Below are 20,593 nucleotides of genomic sequence, written 5' to 3' on the forward strand. Positions count from 1 at the left end.
ATGTAGCTGTACCAGCGCATGTTGGGGTTGTAGAGGAGACCCCAGTAGACGACAATCACCAAAAGCGAATTCGCAAAGCAAATGTCAAAGAGGCCGTTGAGCGCCGCGCCCTCGCGTGAAATTGTGGTCGGTCCGTTGCGCGACCCGAACGTCCCAAGCTGGTACTTGATGGCCCAGAGATAGTAGAGACCTTGGAGGATAAAGTTCCAGACCGTGTAGTACGAGATCGTCTTTGTCCCGAGGTACCCGGTCTCGACGACGAGCACTGCGATGTAGAGGCCGACCATGGCGACGCGGAAGGCCAAATGCACATGGTACGCCCACGGCGCAGGGTACTTGTAGCTCATGATGCGGTGGGGGCGGTGGCGCAGGTGATGGATCGACCGCAACGAAGCGAGAAGCGCGAGGGCCAAGATGACGCCGATGACGACCTGAACCCAGAGCATTGATCGGTCGGTGCAAATTCAAATGTGGCGAGCGAGGAAGCTCCAAGGTTGTTGACGAGTAGCTTGGCTCTGGCCAGAAAACGTCGAAACTCAAAATCGAATCGCTGTCGCCATCTCTGACGTGGGTTCATCTAAGATCGCAGATCTCGGAAGCTTTGGCATTGCATTGACTTCAGAACTCGCCATTCCAGCGTAGCACGCCGAGTGATCTCGCTCAGTTAACTCGCCCATGAGGCTAGCTTGTACGTGCTCCTTGGCAGCAGCGCCGTGGGATTGAGAACTGCGTGCGGTCGCGGGATGCCAGTGGTGTGATACCACTGTCCACTGCTGAATTTGCCACGTTGGCACATTGATTGGCTACATCCTAGGGCTAGGTGCTTGTTGTCAAGGAATCGCGCGCCGACCGCTTAATGTTGCCAACGAACACAACTTGAACTCTGTCCTTAACGTTATCGAGTCCTTATCGTTAGACCTCATTGCTAGTCTTGATACGACTGTGTGGGGCAGTAGGCGCAAGCCGCTTGAGACGCGAGAGACCCCAGACGGGGCCAAAGATGACGACGTGGCCGCCCATGATGCCAGCGTACCACAGCGGTGCGCTCGGTGCGTCCAAGTCCATAAACGTGTATGGCCACTTGCGATACAGCCACGAGTCGACGCTGATCCACGCAAAGCACGCGTAGAGCGTAGGAAAGACAAGCACAAATGCAATCGAGTGCGTTTGAAGCTCGCGGCGCGTCGACGCAAGCTCAATACCGAAGAGAACAGTGTTGCCGCCGTGCTGAATGTAGCTGTACCAGAGCATCTTGGGAATGTAGAGAAGGCTCCAGTAGACGACAAGGACGAGAACCGACATGGCCAAGCAATTATCAAAGAGCGAGTGGAGGTACATGCTTTGGCGCGAGCTCGGACGCTGTCGTTGAAGCTGGTGCACAATCGCCCAAACAAGGTAGACACCCTGTAGAGCAAAGGTCCAGACCGTGTAGTACGAGAGCATCGTGACGCCAAGGCCCAGCGCCTCGACGACCAAGATGACCACGTACAATAGCAATACGCTGGCGCGAAAGGCAACATGGGCCACATACGTGGCGCGCGATGCGTACGGCACGCTTGGCCGAAGCGGCGGCGGTGACGCAGCGACGAGGTAGATGGCTACAAGCGACGTCACACTCGTCGTGATCAAGAGCATAAGCGCAAAGATAGCTCCTTGGGTCCACATGCTGCAGTGCCGACCAAATGAAGACTGCGATGTCACCATCGACATATCGTGCTGCGTAGAAGTGTAGTTGCAAGCACCAAGTATTGGCTTTTAAGGCTCGTCGAAACCTTGGTCAACACGTCTCTACAACATCTCTTCATTGTCTGCAGAAACGCAGCCTCGAAGCTCGACTCTTTTCACAACCGCACCCCCATCGACGCGTCGCCTTAAAGCAATAAGAAGCTTCTTATGGTGGTATGGGTGAGGTTGGGCACCACTGCCAATGTCCAGGGATATTTCTCGATGGTACGTGCACTCGTAGCGATCGATGACGACTATTGAAAGAGGGAAAATCGACAAAATTTCACGACTTTCACTATTGCATTTGGGATCAAACAAAACTGAGCTTTCTCGCTTTCGGTGGGCCTTGGTTGACCACGATGGGGCATTGGCCATGCAGATACCTTTCTTTGAGCAGCGAGAGCATGTAGAAGAGGCCAAAGGCGACCACATGACTCAGAAAGAGGCAGGCATACCCCGCCGCGGCCTCAGGCGACGACAAATCGAGCCATGTCGACGGCGTCGACTCTTGGTGCACACAGAGAAGGATGACGTAGGCAGTCGGCAGCAGTAGCGTGAGCCCGAGGCTTTGGCGCTGGACCACAAAATGGTTGCCGACAAACTCGAGCAGGTACACGAGAAAGGACGCGCCATGCAACGCCAGATTCTGTCCATCCAAGACGCTGGTTGACGTGGCAAATGCGAGCAAGGCCGGGAGGACGCTCGCGCAGCTCATGTCGAGAAGCGTATTGAGCACGTAGCTGTCGCGGTGGAAGAGCACGGGCTCGTACCGCGACCAATGGTGCGCGACTTGATAGATCGTCGCGCTGACAAAGTAGATGCCTTGGAGACCGAAGCTCCAAGTGGCGTACTCGTAGAGAAGCGGTTGTGCGACGACGACGAGGATGAAGCGAGCGGCCGCAAAGGCGCGGAGAAGGAGCTGGCACGCATACGCCAGCGTCGACCGGAACTGAAAGATGGCGTCTGGGCGCTGACGACGGTAGAGCTGGCCCACGCTCACCACGGACGCTACAATGGCCAGCGCCACGTAGAGCCCGACGAGCAGTTGGACCCACAGTAGCATCGTGCGCGACTGAAGAATCCTGCGAGCTAAAATTCTGCGAGCTCGAGGCAAGGCAGCGCAGCTGCAATGTGTAGCTACTTGTTGAGTTTCGAGTTTGCTCCAACCAAAGACAACGGGCGATACGAGCTGGGAACATGCTGGCGGCAGCACCTCGGAATGGAAGATCCGTGGGTCGCTCAGAGAGGGACGCCATGCAAGCGTCCCGAGTCCCGAGACGCGGCGACTGAGACCGACAGGCCGCGAAATCACGTGGTTGAAATTTCGAACGACGAAGATCATTTTGGACCAATCCGAGGGCGTGCCTCGGGCTTCGAAAAAATCCAAAAACGCCATTTTTGTGCCTTTAAATATGGCGCAACGCCACAAATACCACAACTACCTGCCACCTGCTCCTCCCACGGCTCGTTTTGCCTGCGCCAACCGGCTGCCAACACAGAGGCATGGGAGCAAGCCACGTCACTATTCATGTTGCATGCTTTGTGTATGGACGTGAACCTGAACCTGGCGAGCGTGCAGCGGTGGCGACCTCTTGGGACACCCCTCTTCGCTTCGACGCCTCACTTCGACGCGCCGGTGGCGAGAGCGCAACGTGTTTATCTTCACGGTAGCGCTTCGTGGATCAACATATTCTAGTTGTCCCTTGTAAAACGAGCTCAATCGATCTTTGCGATACACCCCACCTCACATGCATTCGACTCTTCAGCTGGTATTCAAACGTCCTTTTTTGGTTTCAAAATTCAAACGGCGCAGGTTTCAAGTACAACCGGTTTCACCCCATGCCGTCGGTGCTGCCAACGACGAACGCCGTCGGGCCTTTCGCGCCGTCGCCGTCGCCGCCAAGACGCTTCTGGCAGCGCGCCTGTATCGAAGTGCTCTTAGGCTACAGCTACATTCTGCTCTCGCTCTTTTGCGGCGTGTGGTTTCTGCAGCAAATCAACCCGAGTTTCTCAAACGACCTCTTTTGGGCGCACTACAACCTCAGTGGGTACGAAGCCTACCTCATCGACGTCTCCAACGCCGTCTTGGCGACAACGGAAACAGGCAACATCGACCTCCTCGCCTTGAGCATGGACAAGGCGTACACGTCGCCCATCTCGTCGACGCTCGTCTACACCACGTACGCGCGGTCGCTCGCCCTCACCGCGTTTACCAGCATCGAGTACGCTGTGCCCAATGTGCGCAACATGTCGATCAGTGCGGTCAAGAACCCGAACGCGCAGCTGTGCTGGGTCGACTTTGACAAACAATGGGAGCTTGCGCATACGATCCGACGGCAAGACCGCTGTGCGCAACGCTATGTCGCGAATGCTGCCGTCTATTACGAAGCCTACCTCCGCAACACCAACATGCCGGCCTTTCTGCGCAAGTTTGGCACCCCCGGCAATGAGTTTTACGTCGCAATCCTGACGGCGATTCTGGCGTCACCAAGCGGCCCAAGCTGGCTCGACGCCGTGTCGACCGCACTCCCAACAACGTCGGTGGAACAAGAAGTCGCCTACTGGCGCCAAGTGCCTTTGACCGAGTTTGTCTACGTGTGGCAAAACTCGGGTATCACGGGCATTGCCGAGACGCTCATCATTCGAAATGCCCTTGGGATCGACGAGACGTACACGGCCAAGAACGTCGCTTACGCCAGTGGTCCTTGGACCTCGAGCAATTTGTACTTTCTGCTTGGAAACGACTGGTGGATCATGCAGCTGACCAACCAAAGCCTCGTGCGGGGTGCGACTAACTATTTTGGACTTGTCGACACGTTTGAAGTCTACGGCGGGTACATGAACAATGCCGACGGCACCGGCTACGTTGGCCCGACGGCGCTCGCCCGCGTGTACCTCGGGCCCTTTCTCTCGATCGATGCGCTGCTCGTACCAGTGCCTTCCGTGCTTAGAACGTACTACCGTAGAATTCAAGCCTACATGATGACGGCCGTGCCAGGCGAAGCGTTTCGAGCACTTCCCACGGTGACCTTGGCGCCGTTCCCGCCACCGTGGCGAAGCGATGCATACGAGTTTTATGGCGGCAACATTTTATGCTTGGGCGGTGGTCCACTGCCCTTTGTGCAAGAGAGCTTTAGCACCGACGACGGCTGCGTCACGCAGGCGCCGCTTCGCGTCCCCGCGAGTCGCTTCTCTCTCCTCTTTGCCAGGGCCGCCATGAAGGCAGCATCCTGGAACGTGCGCGCTATCTGCGCACTCCAAAGCGACAACCGCTGTGCGTCGACGTTGCAACCGCTCGAACCGCTGCTTGCTTCGTCACCACCCCCAGATATGATGCGTGAGCTCACCGATATCACAGAGACCATCGTCGCCCTCAACGTAACGCTCATGCAGTTTGCCACCCCGTTGACCAACAGCAGCGACTATCAACTGCTTCTGCACCCGCTGCTCGCTGACGACGCGTGGTCTTTCTACGGCTGGCTCATGCTCTGCGACTGGGTCGAAGGCAAGCGCGAGGTCGTGTCGTTTCAAGGCGACGCTGCTACGATGGTGTTGATCTCGGCAGCGTACACACCCGTGAGCTACTCGACGGGCGTCGGCACGCGCTACCTGAGCAACGCCAACGAAATCTTGTTCTACTTGGTCAACTACATGTCGGCCGTGCTCACCGTGGTCGGCTTCGTCTCGGTGCTCTATGGCCTCTCGCTGCGCGGTCGGCTCGTCGCGGCCAACCTCTTGTATTTCAACCGGCTCGTTGGCTCCGTGTGGGTTGGGCGACCGATTTTGCTCTTGCGCGGTTTTGCGGCGACGCTCCTTCTCAGCACATCGCCGATCGCACTCTCGACGTCGTCCAACGGGTCGACGTCGTTTGCGATCGTCCAGCGCTCGATTTTTGACAAATTTGTCCTCACGGGCGAGGCGTGCTGGATGAACTACGTCATCACCGACATTTGCCTCCTGTTTTCGTCGTCATCGCCGCCGCGCCTTGCGCAGTTGGCCACATACCTCTTGTGGCTCTCGTTTTTTGTACTCGAGTCAGTCTATCCCATGGGACCCACGATGCAAATCGAGCGACATTGCAGCGCCACCGATATGGACCGTTCACTCCAGTGTCAAAGCGGAGTCGTTGAGATTGGCCGCATCGGGCGCGTGCTCTGGCTCGTCTCTTCCCAGCTCGTGGTCATCGTAGTTGCCTTCATTCTCGGTCGGCTCTCTCAAATGGCTCGTGTTCGCCCGACACCAACGATCGCGCTTCGAGAAGGGCAGCACCACTTGCTCGTCTCGTCGGTCGCCCACGCCTTTGTGGCCTCGTCCGACGCCACCACATGGGCACTCGATGCGGTCTCGTGCCTCCTCTGTGGCTTGGTGCCGCTTCGCTTCCGTGGCCAAGGCTACCTCTTTGATTTGCGCTTGTGGCTGCTCGTCCGTGACGGAGACGGCAACCACGTGATACCGCTGGCGTCACCTCCCGTCGACGCCCTTGTCGCAGCGAAACCTGCAGCCGCCGTAGACAATCCTACCGCGTCGCGCAAGTGGCACCACGAAAACAACCCGGTCTTTGCTGTCCTTGGGTTTGTGTACATCATTTTGGCCATCATCGGTAGCGTCTCGTACTTTGAAGTATCCCGCGTCAACTTGGCCAACGATCTGTCGTGGGCGACGTTCAACATGACTGGCGCCCATGCGTTTATCGCAAATTACCTCAACGAGTTTACGCTCTATTTGCCGCCGGCAGTGCAAACGCCCTTTCATCTCGACGACATGGGGCTCGTACTACCAGGTGCGTACAACGATTCGACGGGCGTCGTCATTTCGTCGAGCCTCCACCCGTCGATCGTGCAGTACACGTTGCTCAACAGCACTGCGGCGGCGATCCGCGATCTTCGCAGGACGAGTGCTTGCAATGTTCCCTGGATCTTTACTGCCTACTGCTTTGTCGACTTTGCGAAAACGTGGAGCGTGGCCGCGACCGCGTCGCGCGCTGCACGCTGCGACACCATGGCGTCCAACGGCGCCGTGTACCTCGAGGCAATCTTGCGCAATGTCGCCTGGAGCGCTTGGCTCTCTTGTGGCTACGGCGAGGCCTTTGACAACGCCTTTGGAGCCGAGCTGGCAACGACAAGTGCAGGCCAGCGCTGGCTCGCGACCGTCCAAACCGACGCGCTTGCACCTTTGTCAGTCGAAGTCGACCACTGGATGGTGGCGCGCATCACCTCGTACTCGCTGCAATGGCAAACCTTCAAGAAGCTCGGCTTGATCAACAAGTATAGCATCAGTAATGCGTACGGCGAAGTGTACCCGCTGACACTCCAGGCGACCAACGGCTCGTTTCATGCCACCCGCGCCACGTCGTACAAGATGTACTGGGGGCTCGCCAACGACTTGGTGGCCGTGGCGGCCAATGCAACGACGGGCATTGCGGGCCAGAGTTTGGTTCGGTCCAGTGCCAATTTTGCCTACACCAACACCTCGGCGACCTCTGTGCTCGTGGCGGCTGGTGCACTTCTGTCGCCGCTGACGCGCGCGATGGCACTGGTGCAAAATACTATACTGGGGCCATTTGGCGCGATCGATGTCTACTATGTGCCCGTTCCCAATAGCCTCAAAATCGCGGTGCAGCAGCTCAAAACATACGTGCGCCTTCGACTCCGACAAGAAGTGCAGTGCCAAAAGCTGTTTGCCAACATTTCAACGATCGACTCGAACCTCGTCATTCCAGCTGCGTGGGCTGACGTTGGGTTTTTCTCGACAGGCGGGTCCTTGCTGTGTGACGACGGCAGTCCACAGCCGATTGCGGCGGGGACCCGCACACTTCTCTCTCGCGGCCAGTGCCCGACCTCGAACGCGCTCAGCAGCATTGGCATGTCGGCCACGTACCTCGTCTTGGCGGCAGTGCTGAGCAACCTTCCGTCGCTTCTCGCGATCCCCGGCATGGACTTTGCAACGATCTGCGCGCAGTCCAGCACGAGCCCGGTAGCGTGTGCGCGGTACCTCAACGCGACCATGGCCTTTTTACCGGCGTGCGTGGCGGCGGGGTACTCTGCCTACACCCCGCTGCTGGCCCACGCGCGGTCGGACATTCAAGCGCTCAACATTTTGTTCATGCAAATGGGCGTCGCCAACCTCTCGGCGCCATTGAGCATGTACACATCGCAGCTCCTGGACCCGAACGACCGTCGATTCGACTTTTTTGCGTGGTTTTACCTCTACGATTGGAGCCGGGGCACGCGCGAAGTCGTGTCGTTTCAAGGGGATGTCGGCAACGTCACCGTCCTCTCCGACTACACGTCGCTCGTGGCGCGCGAGGCGCAGCGCTGGGAACTCTCGACCATCGTGGCCTCGTACGCCCGTGCGTGCGTCCAGTACGTGACCTTTGTGATGATCTGCGTCGCGATCGTCGTTGGCATGTACATACTCTCGAGCCGGGGGCACGTCGAGGGGCTCAACATGCTCGTGCTCAACCGCGTCGGTGGCATCGTCTGGGTCGGTCGGCCGCTCCTCTTTGTCCGCAGCTTGACAGCTGTCTGTCTCCTCTCGACCGGCACACTCGAACTCGTGTATGATGGCGGGTACAGCTTTTTTCAAAGCGCAACGAATCCGTGGTACAAGACGTGGCTCGCGGCGAGCGAAGTGACGTGGCTACTGTCGGTTGTCAACGACATTCTCATGGTCATCACGCTCGAGTACACGCCGTACTGCGCGACGCCCAACAGTCTTCTCGTCTGGCTTGTCGCGGCGATTCTGAGTGCGACGTACCCGGTATCGCACTCGGCGATGCTATCGACCGATGCGTGCTACGCCGCCGAAGTCGATTTTCAGCTCATTTGCAACTCGGCGACCATTTACATTGGTAGCACGAGCCGGCTCTGGACACTCATCGGCGTCGTCGTCGCCTGCAACATTGTGGTCTACGTCGTTGTCCGCATGACGCTCACGGAAGCGCCGCGCAGTGACATCAACTCGCTCTTTCTCTATGCCGGTGCGCGGTACCTCTTCTGGCATTCGAAATGGAAGTACGACGACGTCTACTACCTCGACAAAGCGTCCGCGGTCCTCAACGGCATTTTGCCGCTGCGCTGGCGCGGCCGGCTCTACGCCTTTGACATCAAACTGTGGCGCATTTTTGCACTACCGTCGCCGGCGTCGGTGCCGCGCGGCCACGCGTTTTACGAAGCCTCGCAGGCGGCGCTACCGTTGGTCGAGTAGCCACCAAGCCACCGATCGCGACGGGTCTGTGACGACGCCACCCATCACGCACAGTACGAGCGACGCGATCTTGCCGACGTGCGTTTGTTTAATCAATGCATTTTTCATAAGGACATTATTGGCATAGCTACAATACTCGACGCGTGGTGCGACAGACCAGTGAAGGTTGAACAGTAGGTCAGAATGACGTGGCGTCGGAACCATAGTACATTGTTGCATCGATCGTTCGAGCAGCGTCAAAAATACCTTGCTTGTGACGCATCATATCTGGCTAGAACGTGATGGGGTCGAGCTGCTGGTCACCGCAAGGCAACAGCCCACGGCGGACCACGTACTACGAGTGCTGGAATTGCTACCAGTACAGTAGCTCGCTCATCCAACTCTTCCAGTCCGCCACGTCACGACCGCATGTTGATGCATGCATATTCCGCACAACCAGTGACACGACAAAGAACGCCGTGCACCCGGCGCTCGTCAAGGCACTATCACACCACGACGCCTCAGTTTCCAGTACACAGCTATTGGCTGAGGGGTCGACGAGAATTCGAGTTGCCTTCTCGACCAAAGTTTCATTTATTTGGATACAATCAAGGGTATATACCCTTGATACAATCTGGTCATTGCCCAGAAAAAAGTCTGACGAAGCACAAAAACCATTGCATTAACTCATCCGTCTAGTCGGTCCACTGGTGACTCACGCCATAAGCTTTGAAAATCCGTGGGTGGGACCGGGGTAGCGTACCGGCTGGCGCGACGATGTTGCATGGGTGTCCCGTAGCACCCAGGGATCGTTGAGGTTTCAGCACTTTTCAATTGCATTGGCCGCGCACCAACCCAGTGTTTCATGTGGCAAGAGGTCGTCGTCGGCTGCCTCCTCGCTGTCGTCCTCGTCGGCTCTGTCGTCGCCTTGTACACGCACGCACAGACACCGCGTCCGTACGCGTCGGCGTTTGCGCCGCTTCCACGACCTTTGTTGCTTGTGGCCACCCGCGCGCTCAGCGTCGTCTTCTACCTCGTCGTGCTCATTGACGACTTGAGTGGTGGCGGGATTCGCAACTACGACTACTACACGTTCTGGAACTTCAACCTCCAAACGATTTACTTTGTCTACAGCCTCGTCGTCCAATGGCGGGGTGTACAGCACGACCATGCGCGCCGCCTCAACACATTCTCGGACGTTGTCGTCGCCGACGCGCTGCTCGTCATGGTGGTCTTCTGGGCCATCCTCTACGATAGCAGCAAGCCACTTCGGTGGGTCGAAGTCGCCGAGCACGGCGTCAACTCGGTCCTCGTGCTGCTTGAGTTTGGCCTCAACGACTTTGGCGTCCAGACGCGCAGTGTTGTGTACGCATCGTGCCTTTTTCCTGCGGTGTTTGGTGCATTTGCGTGGATCGGGCGCTCGTACTGGCGCGACGACTGGGTCTATCCGTTCCTCAACGTCACCGACACCTTGGCGCCGCTCTGGTACATTGGACTCATTGTTGGTCACGGCGCCTTCTTTGGCGTCGCTCTCGGTCTCGCCAAGCTCAAGCGGTACGTGCGTCAACCAGCAACAACCACCGATACGCTGCACTCACCGCACTTGTCCGACGCGCTGACCAAAGTAGTGTAACACCGATCAAAATTGTACTAGAACGACACTTTCTGTACATTTAGCTACAGTCCAAGCAAATGGGCACCTCTGGTGTGTCCGAGTGTCCGAGTTGTCTGCAGACAATGTATGTAGCTCGCAGCACCGCGCGAATACAATCAAGCCCTACCCCTTGGATAGATTTATCGCGACGCCTCCGAGAACGGTAAGAACGTAGTGGACTGCTACTAGAAGAACGTATCGATGCCCTCACGATCCTATAAGAACTGCTACGTACCCCATGCGTGGCTTGTGACGCTGTGATGCAACGGGGACGTGAACACACACTTGTGTAGAATAGTATACTCGTATAAGTTAGCGGGTTAAACAAGGCGGAGTGGTTGGTCCTTCTCGTCATTCGGATTCAAAGGTACATCCAGCCACGGCGAGGTCAATGGCGGCGTACTGCTCTGGTGCCAATGCGCCTTGAGCTTGGAGAGGCCCATCGCAAGGCCAAAGAAGGCACAGTGGCCGAGGAGCATCCCCATGTACCAGAGCAGTGCGAAGTCCTTGGTGACGTCCAAAAATGGGTAGACCCAGTCGTCGACCCAGTATTCGTGGACGACCCACGCAAACGCACCAAAAATATCGGGCAGCAGAAACGACGCATAGACCATGCTGCGCAACTGCACACGCAAATCGTTGAGCCCAAATTCAAGCAAAAGCAGCGCCGAGTTGATGCCGTGCTGGGATATGTGCAGCCACGTGACCTTGTAAATATGCGAGTAGAGGGCACCCCAAAAGACTGTAGCAATGAGAAAACTGTTGACGAAAACGACATCAAAGAGCGTGTTGCGGGCGCAGCTATCGTTCGACCTGACGAGCGACGTGACGATCGCCCAGCCAAAGTAGATGGCTTGGAGGTTGAAGTTCCAGAACGTGTAGTAGACGTATTCGGCGACAATGCCGGCTTCGACAAACTGCGCGATGATGACGATGACGTAAAAGCTGAGGCCCATGCACCGCACGCCGAGCAGGACCTTGGGATACCGAGTTGGGTAGCGCACAATCGGTGGTGCGGGCGACGACCTTTGCACGAAAAGGACAGCACCAAGCAGAGCGAGTGCGAGGAAGACGCCGACGACAACGGGTTGCCACATAACGATGCTTTGCCTTTGAGTGGTAGAAAAAAGAATGCAACAGGATCGACCGCCACCCGCAGCGATATGGGCAACTGAACACCAGCGATCGAAACTCTGCGAGCCACAATTCAGCTTGTGCGATCGTGCGATGGGTTGTATAGTTGGGAATCCAGTTGTATCTCGTACTGCAGTTCAACTGACCATGTATAGCGTTGGTCGAGAAAAGGCCACGTAGTACTATCAAAGCGGCCAGAACGTCGTTGAGCCCAGATTGCTTGTGCCAGAATGCATCGACACCGTTTATCGACACCGCCCAGGTGCAAATGTTGTTGCACGAGGGTTGTTGTGGCCAGAGATGGACCCCCCACCGACAACGCGACTCGAATTTTCTCTATTTCAATGGCGTACGCTCGACGCCTGTACAGTCCATCTACCATGCGACGTTTGTCATTGGACCAATCGTTTGGATCATCGTGTGGACGGTGTAAACCACCATTGCGCGCGGCGACCGTGGTAGGAAACGTTGGCCCATACAAATCCGTCATGAAAATAAAGAGGGCAATTTCAGAAAATGACATCAATGGCTAAGTAATACATTTCACAATGGCAAGCTTCCTCAGGGGGCAATGGGCGTAATGGCTTCATTCCTGCCAGGACCTCGGGTGAGTTGAGGCGGGGTGCTTACGACCCTTCGTGAAAAGGTCATTTCAACTCGAACTCGCGCAAAACACCCAGTTTGTGCGCATGTGTGGTTTGTGCGTGATGGAAAGATGCGTCGTGTGATCACGTACGCTCAAATGCACTTGCACCACAGCCTCGTTCAAAATCCCGGGCAGATGGCTCTCCGTCGCCTTCTCCGGCTCCTCGCTCAACACGAGTGGCCGCGCCAGCACCTTGTCCCGCTCCTGCCTCCGCCGGCCTAGATCAAGATCAACACCAGCGCCTACACTACGAAGAGAGTCCGACAATTTTATTTAGCGTAGATTTACGTATCTATTTTAATAGACGACCCACTTCAACAACAACTAGACCTTAGCAACACTAGTCGACTCGCGCATCAACGGCGATGCAAGATCATTGGCATCGCGGCGAACGCACTGCTTGCCCTTGGAGAGACAAACCGCGAGACCGAAAAAGACACAGTGGCCGAGGAGGATCCCGACATACCACAATGGCGAGGCCACTTTGTAGACATTGAGGAACGAGTAGACCCAATAGTTGAGCCAGCCTTCGCGCGCGACCCACGCAAACGCAGCAAAGACATCCGGCAAGAGAAACGACGCATAGGCCATGCTGCGCGGCTGCACGGAAAAATCGTTGAGCGCAAATTCAAGCCCAAGCAGCATCGAGTTGACACCGTGTTGGGCCATTTGAAGCCACGTGACGCCGTACTTGGGCGAGTAGAGCACGAGCCAAAAGACGGTCGCGACGACAAAGCTGTTGGCAAACACGACATCGAAAAGCGTGTTGAGCCCGCGGCTGTTGACCGACCCGACGACGCACGCGAGCAGCGTCCAGCCAAAGTAGACAGCCTGGAGGTTGAAGTTCCAGAACGTGTAAAAGTTGTAGGACGCAAAGCCAGATTGAACCCACTGCGCAACGAGCACGACGAGGTAAAAGGCGAGACAGAGCGACCGAAAACAAAACAGCGCGGTCGGAGACCGGGATTGAAACCGCGGCGATGGCGGTGCATGGCGCTGCTTGAGCACGAATGCAACGCCGCCGAAGAAGACGACGGCGAGGAGGACTCCGACGACGATGGGTTGCCACATGCCACAAAAAACCAAAATGAAATGCTCGAAAAATGACCTTCGGCTACCATCGCGGATGGCGTGAGCAACGCGGCTACACCAAGAAGATTTGCCAGCTGGGATGCAGGGATGGGCATGTGACGTCATCATTGGTGTCGTTTGTGTATAGATGGATAGGGTCCGACTTTGAGGAACGGACGGCCATGGGAAGGGCAAGCGACCACAAGAGGTCGAATCGAATGGCGGGTCATACCTGGTTGGAAAACACTTTGGTGGGGCACGGACCGAATCATGCCGTGGTTCAGTCAGAGTCGGCGAATGATTAACCGTTGTAACATGAGACTTCTGGCCCGAAGCACTCGCGAAGGGCACGGATCCTGCATTACGCACAGTAGCAAGCCACCGGGGCTTGGCGCGAAAATTACGCCGAGCGAACACACAATATTTTTGTTGCACTGGTCCATGGCACCGTCGGTTTCAACGATTTGCAGTCGTTGGATCGATCCCGTGACCTCCAGCGCACGGCCGCTCGGTGCGGATGGTTGCCATTTATGTGAGTAAATCGATCGTGTATGATTAGTATTGGCCTTTCTGGGATTTGTTAATTGGACTTGCAGACGAATCCATCTGCGACTTGGTTCCCCGCGGCTGTCTCGACGATGGCATGTAAGTACAGTATCTGTACCGCTTTAACCAATCACAGTTGTCCTTGAACGATCCAGCCAATCATCGTCGTCAAAAACGGTTCCGAGTCCTGCGTTTCACTTTTAGAGCGCGGGAAATATCTGAATATAGCGCAACATTTTACGACGTCGACCGCTGACATTGTGCCCACTCTGTACCCCAAAAAGTGGCGGTGAGGTGAGAACGAAGATGATGACCTTTGCCACCGGTAACAAGAAGCTATCGCCGTCCATCACCCCGATCAGCGTCGTGGCTCCCAACCCCACGCAGCCTGCGCCGACGACATCAGCACCCACCAAACGCTTTCTGCACTTCGATCGCTTCATTCGGCTCCTGGACTTTTGCATCAACGTCTACTCTCTCCTCTCGTTCGTAACGACCTCGACGCTTGTCGACATGCTGCTCATGCGCCAAGCTGTGTTTATGGACGACGTAGCCAACGGCGTGTATGACTTTGCACCAGAGGGGCCCAGTGACGTCGTCATTCTCCATCTCCTCCGCAATGCGACGTCCGGCCAAAGCAAGCATGTCGGGCTGCGTGACGCGGCGCTCGCAACGCCGGACGGCGGCCACTCGCTCAGCTGGTGCCTCCGCGTCGGCATCACCCTCGGCGTCGAATACCATGCCGTGTACAACAACGACGGCGTCTCACGGAGGTACCTTCGGTACGTGCACACAAAGTTACCACCACGCTGCGTCGGGTGGACGGTCGCGCCCGGTGGATCGTTTAACGATTCGCGGATCCTCGCCGTCGACGATGCCCGTGCAGGGTTTGGCCAGTCGTATCTGCACTGCAGCGACCCGCGGTACTACACGCCGCCGTTTGGCCAAACGGCCAATGTCAGCTCGTTTCAATTCCGTGCTGGGTATGTGGTTGCGCAGCAGCACTTTGCCGGTGGCAGCTTTGGCATTGAGACGCACATATCCCACTGCAAGGCCGAAAAAATAGGCGACTCGCTGATGTACAAAGTGTCGCCGTTTCTCGAGGGCGACACAAGCGAAGTCGTCAACGTTCTCTTTAGCACCAAGAACTGGGCGCTATGGCTGCTCGATTACGTCGGGCAAAGCATTGTACTTTTGATTTTGATTCAAGAAGTCTTGCGCTCGTCGGCCCAAACGATCACATACATTCCAACGCAATCGTATTCGCTGTATGCGGCTGCTGTCGACGTCCTATGTGGTCGTGAACCCCGCGCGCGACCAACGCTGGACGGTGGCTACTCGGTCATGAGCTTTGCGCAAATCTGGCTCGCGAATCCGTGCTATCTCATTGGCAACTGCATGTACGCCCTCGGGACAACCAACGAGACGCAGACGCTTGTCGAGACGTTCTTTTGGCAGTATTCCGTCGGCGGTCGCTTCACCGACCTCGCCCAAGCCACGGTGTATGCGATGCGGCATGCGTGGGTCAGCGTCGCAGTGTGGAGCGTCCTGCGATTGGTCGTGACGCGCCTCTACCTCCCGTTCCTTCCACGCGTGTTTGTTCGGAGTGTGCACATGGTCGAAGTCTATTGCTCGTGCCGCGCCATTGTACTCGCCTTTCTTCTCGCCTGCCTCGTGACGGCGGTCTCGCGCGGTCATTGGTTTCTGACCGACCGAATGAACGTGATCGACGTGGCCTATGGCCTCCCAAAGTCGGCCTTCTGGAGCTCTGAAGACATGACAAGTCTCTCCATGAGCCATACGTTTGGGATCCTCTTTGCGACGATCTTTGGCCTCATCACGCGAGGTTTCTTGGCGTGGCTCCTCCCCGGGCACCGCACCAACTCGTTCTTCCAAGCCATTGACCGCCACCGCGTCTGCTCGGGTTTTGACATGCCGCAGCTGCTCAGCGGATCGCGCTCGTTGCGTGTCGGCGACCGCTGGGTCCTCTTGTTGCCGCTCGCGGATGTCTACTTGATTTTTTCGTCGGTGAATCTGCTCCGACAAACGGCCATGCCGAGTCTGCCGTCTGCGCCCCCCGGACACGCGGTCGAGTGCATCACGAGCGACAACGGCACGGTCCTCGAGCTGCGGGATGCTGGTATCTATGTGCCTGAACTCGCAGCGCTGCAGCAGGAGGCGAGCGGATACCTGTACTGCGCTGTAATTTGAGTCCGAGAGGGCGTTGGTCGTCTCGTTTGAACGTAAAGCATGCATTTCGAGCGAATGTGAGCTCCGCGCGTGGCAAATATGCGTACTATAGTGACGGCAATAAGATCTCATTCGACGATCGTACGCTTCTCGAGCTTGGAAGCAACTACATGTGATGAATTCACTTAGTGTGAGATGTAGTCGTCCTGGTTTGGTGCTTCGCATGTAGAAAGTAGAGTACGATTCCTACTACGACTCCAGAAAGGTCATTGAGGCTGGGGACTCGCTGAGACGGGGACGATTCCCTTGACACTGACGGAGTTGCTGTTGAATTGAGCTATTGATGAATGCTGATCGAGCTCGTCGCTGTCGCGATCTTGCGCACCAATGCATACAATGTACGTCGCACAGGTCCAGTGATTCTCCATGTGGAGGCGCCTCTATGCAACCGTTATGGCAACCGCCTCGTTCAAAACCCAGGGCAGATGGCTCTACGTCGCCTTCTCCGGCTCCTCGCTCAACACGAGTGGCCGCGCCAGCACCTTGTCCCGCGGATCGCGCTCCTGCCTCCGCCGGCCTAGATCAAGATCATCACCAGCGTCTACACAACCAAGAAAGTCCGACAATTTTATTTAGCGTAGATTTACGTACATATTTACGTATCTATTTTAATAGACGACCCACTTCAACAACAACCGTTATGTCAACCGGAAACTGGAAACGACCGTTTCGTCCTTTCTGCTCAAAAAGTGATGTATGACCACCCACGGCCGCTGTTGCCGCGGCGAAGCCTCCTTCGCGTGCACACCGCTAGCCGCAAAGCACGAGGACCGTCCGTCACAGACCTTCCGCGCCGCTGCACACGTCGCTCCTCCTGCGTGCGCGGCGTTCAGTTCGACTGGCTCTTGCGGCTTCTCGATATGTGCCTCAACGTCTACCCGCTCGTCTCCTTCTTGGCCACCTCGTCGCTTGTGGACAATCTTCTCATGCGCCAAGCGTCCTTTATGGACGATATCGTCCATGGCGTGTACAACTTGACACCGCTTCTGCCCGTTGACGTCAAGATCCAAAGCATTTTGCAACAAGGACATGCAGGACAGAGCAAGCGCATCGGCGTTCGTGATGCGTCCCTCGCATTTCCCGGCGGCAACCACTCGCTCAGCTGGTGCATGCGCGTCAACATCTCGCTCGGCGTTCAGTACCATACCATGTACAACCACGACGGCGTGTCCCGGCGACTGCTACGGTTCGTGCACACCAATTTACCGCCGAGTTGCGTCGGATGGACCGTCGCGCCGGGTGGCAGCCACGACGCACCACGCCTTCACGTTGTGGATGATGCACGGTCCGGCTACGGCACCTCGTATCTGCACTGCACCGATCAACGGTACTACATACCACCGCTCGGTCAAGCGACCAACGTGAGCCAATTCCGGTTTCGAGCCGGGTACATCGTCGCCCAGCAGCGCGACGCGGGAGGTGATTTGAGTGTCGAGACACACATTTCGCAGTGCAAAGCCGAGAAGATCGGCGATTCACTGGTATACAAGGTGTCGCCGGCGATCGAGGGCGATGACACCGAAGACGTCAACATCCTCTTTGGCCAAAAGAGTCGGTTGCTGACGCTTCTGGACTATGCCGGTCAGATGATCGTGCTCAGTGTGCTGCTGTTTGAAGCGACCCGGGCGTCGGTGCCGTCCGTCACACGCGTTCCGACGCAGTCGTTTGCCTGGTATGCGACGGCGATCCCGTGGCTCTCACGTGACCACGTGTCATTCATTGAGTTCATGGATGTGGGGCACTCGGTCATGAGTCTCTCGCAGCTCTGGCTCGCCAACCCGTGGTATCTCATGGGCAACTGCATGTACGCGATCGGGACAACCCACGAGACCCAGACACTGGTCGAGATCTTTTTCTGGCAATTTCTTATCCGGCGTCACGTGACCGACTTGATCTATGCCGTTCTCTACTCGGTGCGCCAAGCGTGGGTCAGTGTCTTCTTTTGGACAACATGTCGTGCCGCGATTCGGAGACTCAAGGTACCGCGCTGGCTGCGAACAAATGTCTGCGCAATGGAAGCGTACGTGTCGTGCCGCAGCACCATCGTCGCCTTTATGCTGGCGTGCCTCGGCACAGGGTTTCTTCGTGGCAGCCTCATTCTCACACAGCGCCTTAACGTTGTTGATATGGGCAGCGGTATGGCCGAGGCGCCTGTTTGGAGCTCCCAAGACATGACCACCCTTCTCATCTGCCACGGCTTTGCCATCGCGCTCGGCGGTAGCTTTGGCGTCTGTATCTGCCAGCTCTTGCGCTGGCGGTGTCCCGGCCACGAACGCAACTCGTTTGTGCGGGCCGTGCAGCAGCACCGGGTTGTTGCCGGCTTTGACATTGCCCACCTCCTCGGCGGCTCTCGGTCCCTCAATATGGGCGGGCGTTGCGTCTTGCTACTGCCGCTCGCAGACCTCTACCACGTCTACGCGTCTGTCAACGTCCTACAAAGCACGTGCATGCGACCGCTGCCTCGGAATCTGCCACGAGGCAACGCGATCGAGTGTGCGACGGACGCTGCAGGCGTGACCTTGCGCTGGAGTGACTCGGGGCTCCACGTTCCCGCGCTGGCCGAGCTCCAAGTCGACGCAACAGGCTATATCTACTGCGCCGTGGTGTAATATTGTCTTATCGTATATCGAGTACACTGTACCATAGTGTCATTGGACGCCATGGACGAGGTATGTCCAACTCGAAAGGATGAATTGGCCAAGCAGTCACTTTGCACTTCGGTAGGAATTACGGATATTATCCGGTATGCCGAACGTTTTGGATCGGCGAAGACAGGCGGGAGGTCCTGAAGCCAGTACTATATGGCTAGGCAGAGCTGAGCAAGTCCAAGCCACGAGATCGCAGCCGGGTACGCCTGTTGGACGTGTTTAGCCCTACTGCGGAACACCTACCCGGTACGATGTAGAAGGCACGTGGGTTGACTCGAATGCCTGACTCAGTCTCTGGTGGTCAGCGACCAGGTGGTGATCATTTCGCGATTTGCACTCGACCGACGACGATGGAGTGGCGTGCGTCGCTGCCAACGATGCCGCCGCAGACGCCGCTGCGACTCGTGCTGCGCTTTCTTGGCATGACGCTGTCCACCCTCGTTCAGTACTGTCTTGGTCGCTACACGCCGCCCGTCGACGGCTGGTCGCTCCGCACCGCGCTCTCGGTGCAGTACCTCAACCTCATCCTCGAGAACGAGCGCATGGCGGCGCGGCGCATGACGACGCTGTCGTCCAAGGTGGCCAACCTCGCCATCCGAGACAGCATCACCGCGGTCTCTGGTCCTGGCTTTCAAGGCCTCTGGCTCGGCGACGCCCAAGAGGCCAGTAGCACGGACCCGATCCTGCTCTACATGCACGGTACGTGCATCGTTCGTCCTCTTTTGCGTTTTCAAACCACGGGCTAGGCGGCGGCTACACCACTTGTGATGCGCGAACGTACCTCTCGGGTCTCGCCGAGTTGCGCACGGCGCTGGCGACAGCCCATGGCATCGATCTGCGTGTGCTGGCGCTTGAGTACACGCTGGCGCCCGAGGCGCGGGTAAGTTTTTGCACGTTGTAGTTTGATGGCATGATGGACAACTTGTCTGTAGTTTCCAACTCAGATCCACGAAGCCGAAGCTGCATACGAGCACGTGGTGACAACCTTTCCATCGCGACCCGTCTTTTTGTTTGGCGACTCGGCCGGTGGCAACCTCGCGTTGGCGCTTTTGCAAACGCTGCGCGACCGAGGTACGTGGCCTTTCCTGCATCCAGTGTCTAGTACAGTGTTTGAAACAGTGTATGATGCTAGCGGCACCGCTTCCGGCGCCAACCGGCGCGGTGCTTGTCTCGCCGTGGTGCAACGCCGACGTCACGGCGTTCGCGCCGTCGTACGCCAAGTACAAAGCTGTCGACGTCATCCATGCCCACCACCTGCGGCTTCATGTGGATGCCTACCTCCCCGAGGACGCGCCGGCGTCACTGCTGCAAAATCCGCTCGTGTCGCCAGTGCACGGTGATTTTACCGGCATGTGTCCGATGTTACTGCATTATGGCGGAAAAGAAGCCTTCAGCGACGACTGCAAGCGCCTTGAAGAGGTCTTGCGTCGCCAGAACGTGCCACTTACCGTTGAAGTCGAGCCGCTCGCCCCCCACATCACCCCTGTTTTGGGCTTCTTTTTCAAGGAGATGGCAGCGCGCGGTGTCGCAGCCATTGCAACCTTTATCGCTACGACCGCATCGACGACGTAGCGCAATGTAGTGCTCGTCAACAAACAATACGTGTGGCATGCAAACTCGCGCGTCTCTGCGCGTGTATACTGTCGACACCGAGTCCTAGTTCTAAACGAGCCGAATAGCCTAGGAATGCGAATAATTCCCTTGCTACACATTTCTCTTTTCCCATTTCTTTTC

At 57.0% G+C, this 20,593-nt stretch overlaps 10 protein-coding genes across 10 annotated transcripts; 5 read left to right on the plus strand and 5 right to left on the minus strand.

Moving 5' to 3' along the window:
• Positions 1-25: 25 nt before the first annotated feature.
• SDRG_16485 (hypothetical protein) lies at positions 26-446 on the minus strand (the record flags this gene model as incomplete). Its single annotated transcript, XM_008622699.1, has 2 exons — positions 26-110; positions 151-446. The coding sequence occupies 2 exons, from the start codon at positions 444-446 to the stop codon at positions 56-58; spliced, it is 351 nt and encodes a 116-aa protein (XP_008620921.1). The 3' UTR covers positions 26-55.
• A 466-nt stretch (positions 447-912) lies between these two features.
• On the minus strand, positions 913-1,665 carry SDRG_16486 (hypothetical protein; the record flags this gene model as incomplete). Its single annotated transcript, XM_008622700.1, has 1 exon — positions 913-1,665. One exon carries the CDS (start codon positions 1,663-1,665, stop codon positions 913-915), a length of 753 nt encoding a protein of 250 aa, XP_008620922.1.
• A 370-nt stretch (positions 1,666-2,035) lies between these two features.
• SDRG_16487 (hypothetical protein) lies at positions 2,036-2,788 on the minus strand (the record flags this gene model as incomplete). The annotated part of the gene is made up of 1 exon (XM_008622701.1): positions 2,036-2,788. The coding sequence occupies one exon, from the start codon at positions 2,786-2,788 to the stop codon at positions 2,036-2,038; it is 753 nt and encodes a 250-aa protein (XP_008620923.1).
• Positions 2,789-3,564: 776 nt separating this feature from the next.
• SDRG_16488 (hypothetical protein) lies at positions 3,565-9,069 on the plus strand (the record flags this gene model as incomplete). Its single annotated transcript, XM_008622702.1, has 1 exon — positions 3,565-9,069. One exon carries the CDS (start codon positions 3,565-3,567, stop codon positions 8,929-8,931), a length of 5,367 nt encoding a protein of 1,788 aa, XP_008620924.1. The 3' UTR covers positions 8,932-9,069.
• Positions 9,070-9,753: 684 nt separating this feature from the next.
• SDRG_16489 (hypothetical protein) lies at positions 9,754-10,571 on the plus strand. The gene has a single exon (XM_008622703.1). The coding sequence runs from the start codon at positions 9,776-9,778 to the stop codon at positions 10,541-10,543; it is 768 nt and encodes a 255-aa protein (XP_008620925.1). The 5' UTR covers positions 9,754-9,775; the 3' UTR covers positions 10,544-10,571.
• Positions 10,572-10,864: 293 nt separating this feature from the next.
• On the minus strand, positions 10,865-11,520 carry SDRG_16490 (hypothetical protein; the record flags this gene model as incomplete). Its single annotated transcript, XM_008622704.1, has 1 exon — positions 10,865-11,520. One exon carries the CDS (start codon positions 11,518-11,520, stop codon positions 10,885-10,887), a length of 636 nt encoding a protein of 211 aa, XP_008620926.1. The 3' UTR covers positions 10,865-10,884.
• A 1,125-nt stretch (positions 11,521-12,645) lies between these two features.
• Positions 12,646-13,415, minus strand: SDRG_16491 (hypothetical protein; the record flags this gene model as incomplete). The annotated part of the gene is made up of 1 exon (XM_008622705.1): positions 12,646-13,415. The coding sequence occupies one exon, from the start codon at positions 13,413-13,415 to the stop codon at positions 12,669-12,671; it is 747 nt and encodes a 248-aa protein (XP_008620927.1). The 3' UTR covers positions 12,646-12,668.
• Positions 13,416-14,202: 787 nt separating this feature from the next.
• Positions 14,203-16,223, plus strand: SDRG_16492 (hypothetical protein). Its single transcript, XM_008622706.1, has one exon. It carries the CDS (start codon positions 14,268-14,270, stop codon positions 16,170-16,172), a length of 1,905 nt encoding a protein of 634 aa, XP_008620928.1. The 5' UTR covers positions 14,203-14,267; the 3' UTR covers positions 16,173-16,223.
• A 652-nt stretch (positions 16,224-16,875) lies between these two features.
• Positions 16,876-18,852, plus strand: SDRG_16493 (hypothetical protein). Its single transcript, XM_008622707.1, has one exon. It carries the CDS (start codon positions 16,904-16,906, stop codon positions 18,818-18,820), a length of 1,917 nt encoding a protein of 638 aa, XP_008620929.1. The 5' UTR covers positions 16,876-16,903; the 3' UTR covers positions 18,821-18,852.
• An 89-nt stretch (positions 18,853-18,941) lies between these two features.
• On the plus strand, positions 18,942-20,584 carry SDRG_16494 (hypothetical protein). Its single transcript, XM_008622708.1, has 5 exons — positions 18,942-19,059; positions 19,117-19,558; positions 19,606-19,739; positions 19,792-19,930; positions 19,992-20,584. Exons 2-5 carry the CDS (start codon positions 19,138-19,140, stop codon positions 20,429-20,431), a joined length of 1,134 nt encoding a protein of 377 aa, XP_008620930.1. The 5' UTR covers positions 18,942-19,059; positions 19,117-19,137; the 3' UTR covers positions 20,432-20,584.
• The last annotated feature ends 9 nt before the right edge of the window (positions 20,585-20,593 follow it).

The sequence above is a fragment of the Saprolegnia diclina genome (genome assembly GCF_000281045.1).
Source record: "Saprolegnia diclina VS20 unplaced genomic scaffold supercont1.132, whole genome shotgun sequence".
Taxonomy (NCBI): domain Eukaryota; phylum Oomycota; class Saprolegniomycetes; order Saprolegniales; family Saprolegniaceae; genus Saprolegnia; species Saprolegnia diclina.

Coding starts and splice junctions, on each gene's coding strand:
- SDRG_16489 (XM_008622703.1), top strand. CDS start 9,776: ATGTGGCAAGAGGTCGTCGTCGGCTGCCTCCTCGCTGTCGTCCTCGTC.
- SDRG_16492 (XM_008622706.1), top strand. CDS start 14,268: ATGATGACCTTTGCCACCGGTAACAAGAAGCTATCGCCGTCCATCACC.
- SDRG_16493 (XM_008622707.1), top strand. CDS start 16,904: ATGTATGACCACCCACGGCCGCTGTTGCCGCGGCGAAGCCTCCTTCGC.
- SDRG_16494 (XM_008622708.1), top strand. CDS start 19,138: ATGCCTGACTCAGTCTCTGGTGGTCAGCGACCAGGTGGTGATCATTTC. Junction 19,559..19,605: donor GATCCTGCTCTACATGCACG/GTACGTGCATCG, acceptor ACCACGGGCTAG/GCGGCGGCTACACCACTTGT. Junction 19,931..19,991: donor GCAAACGCTGCGCGACCGAG/GTACGTGGCCTT, acceptor GTATGATGCTAG/CGGCACCGCTTCCGGCGCCA.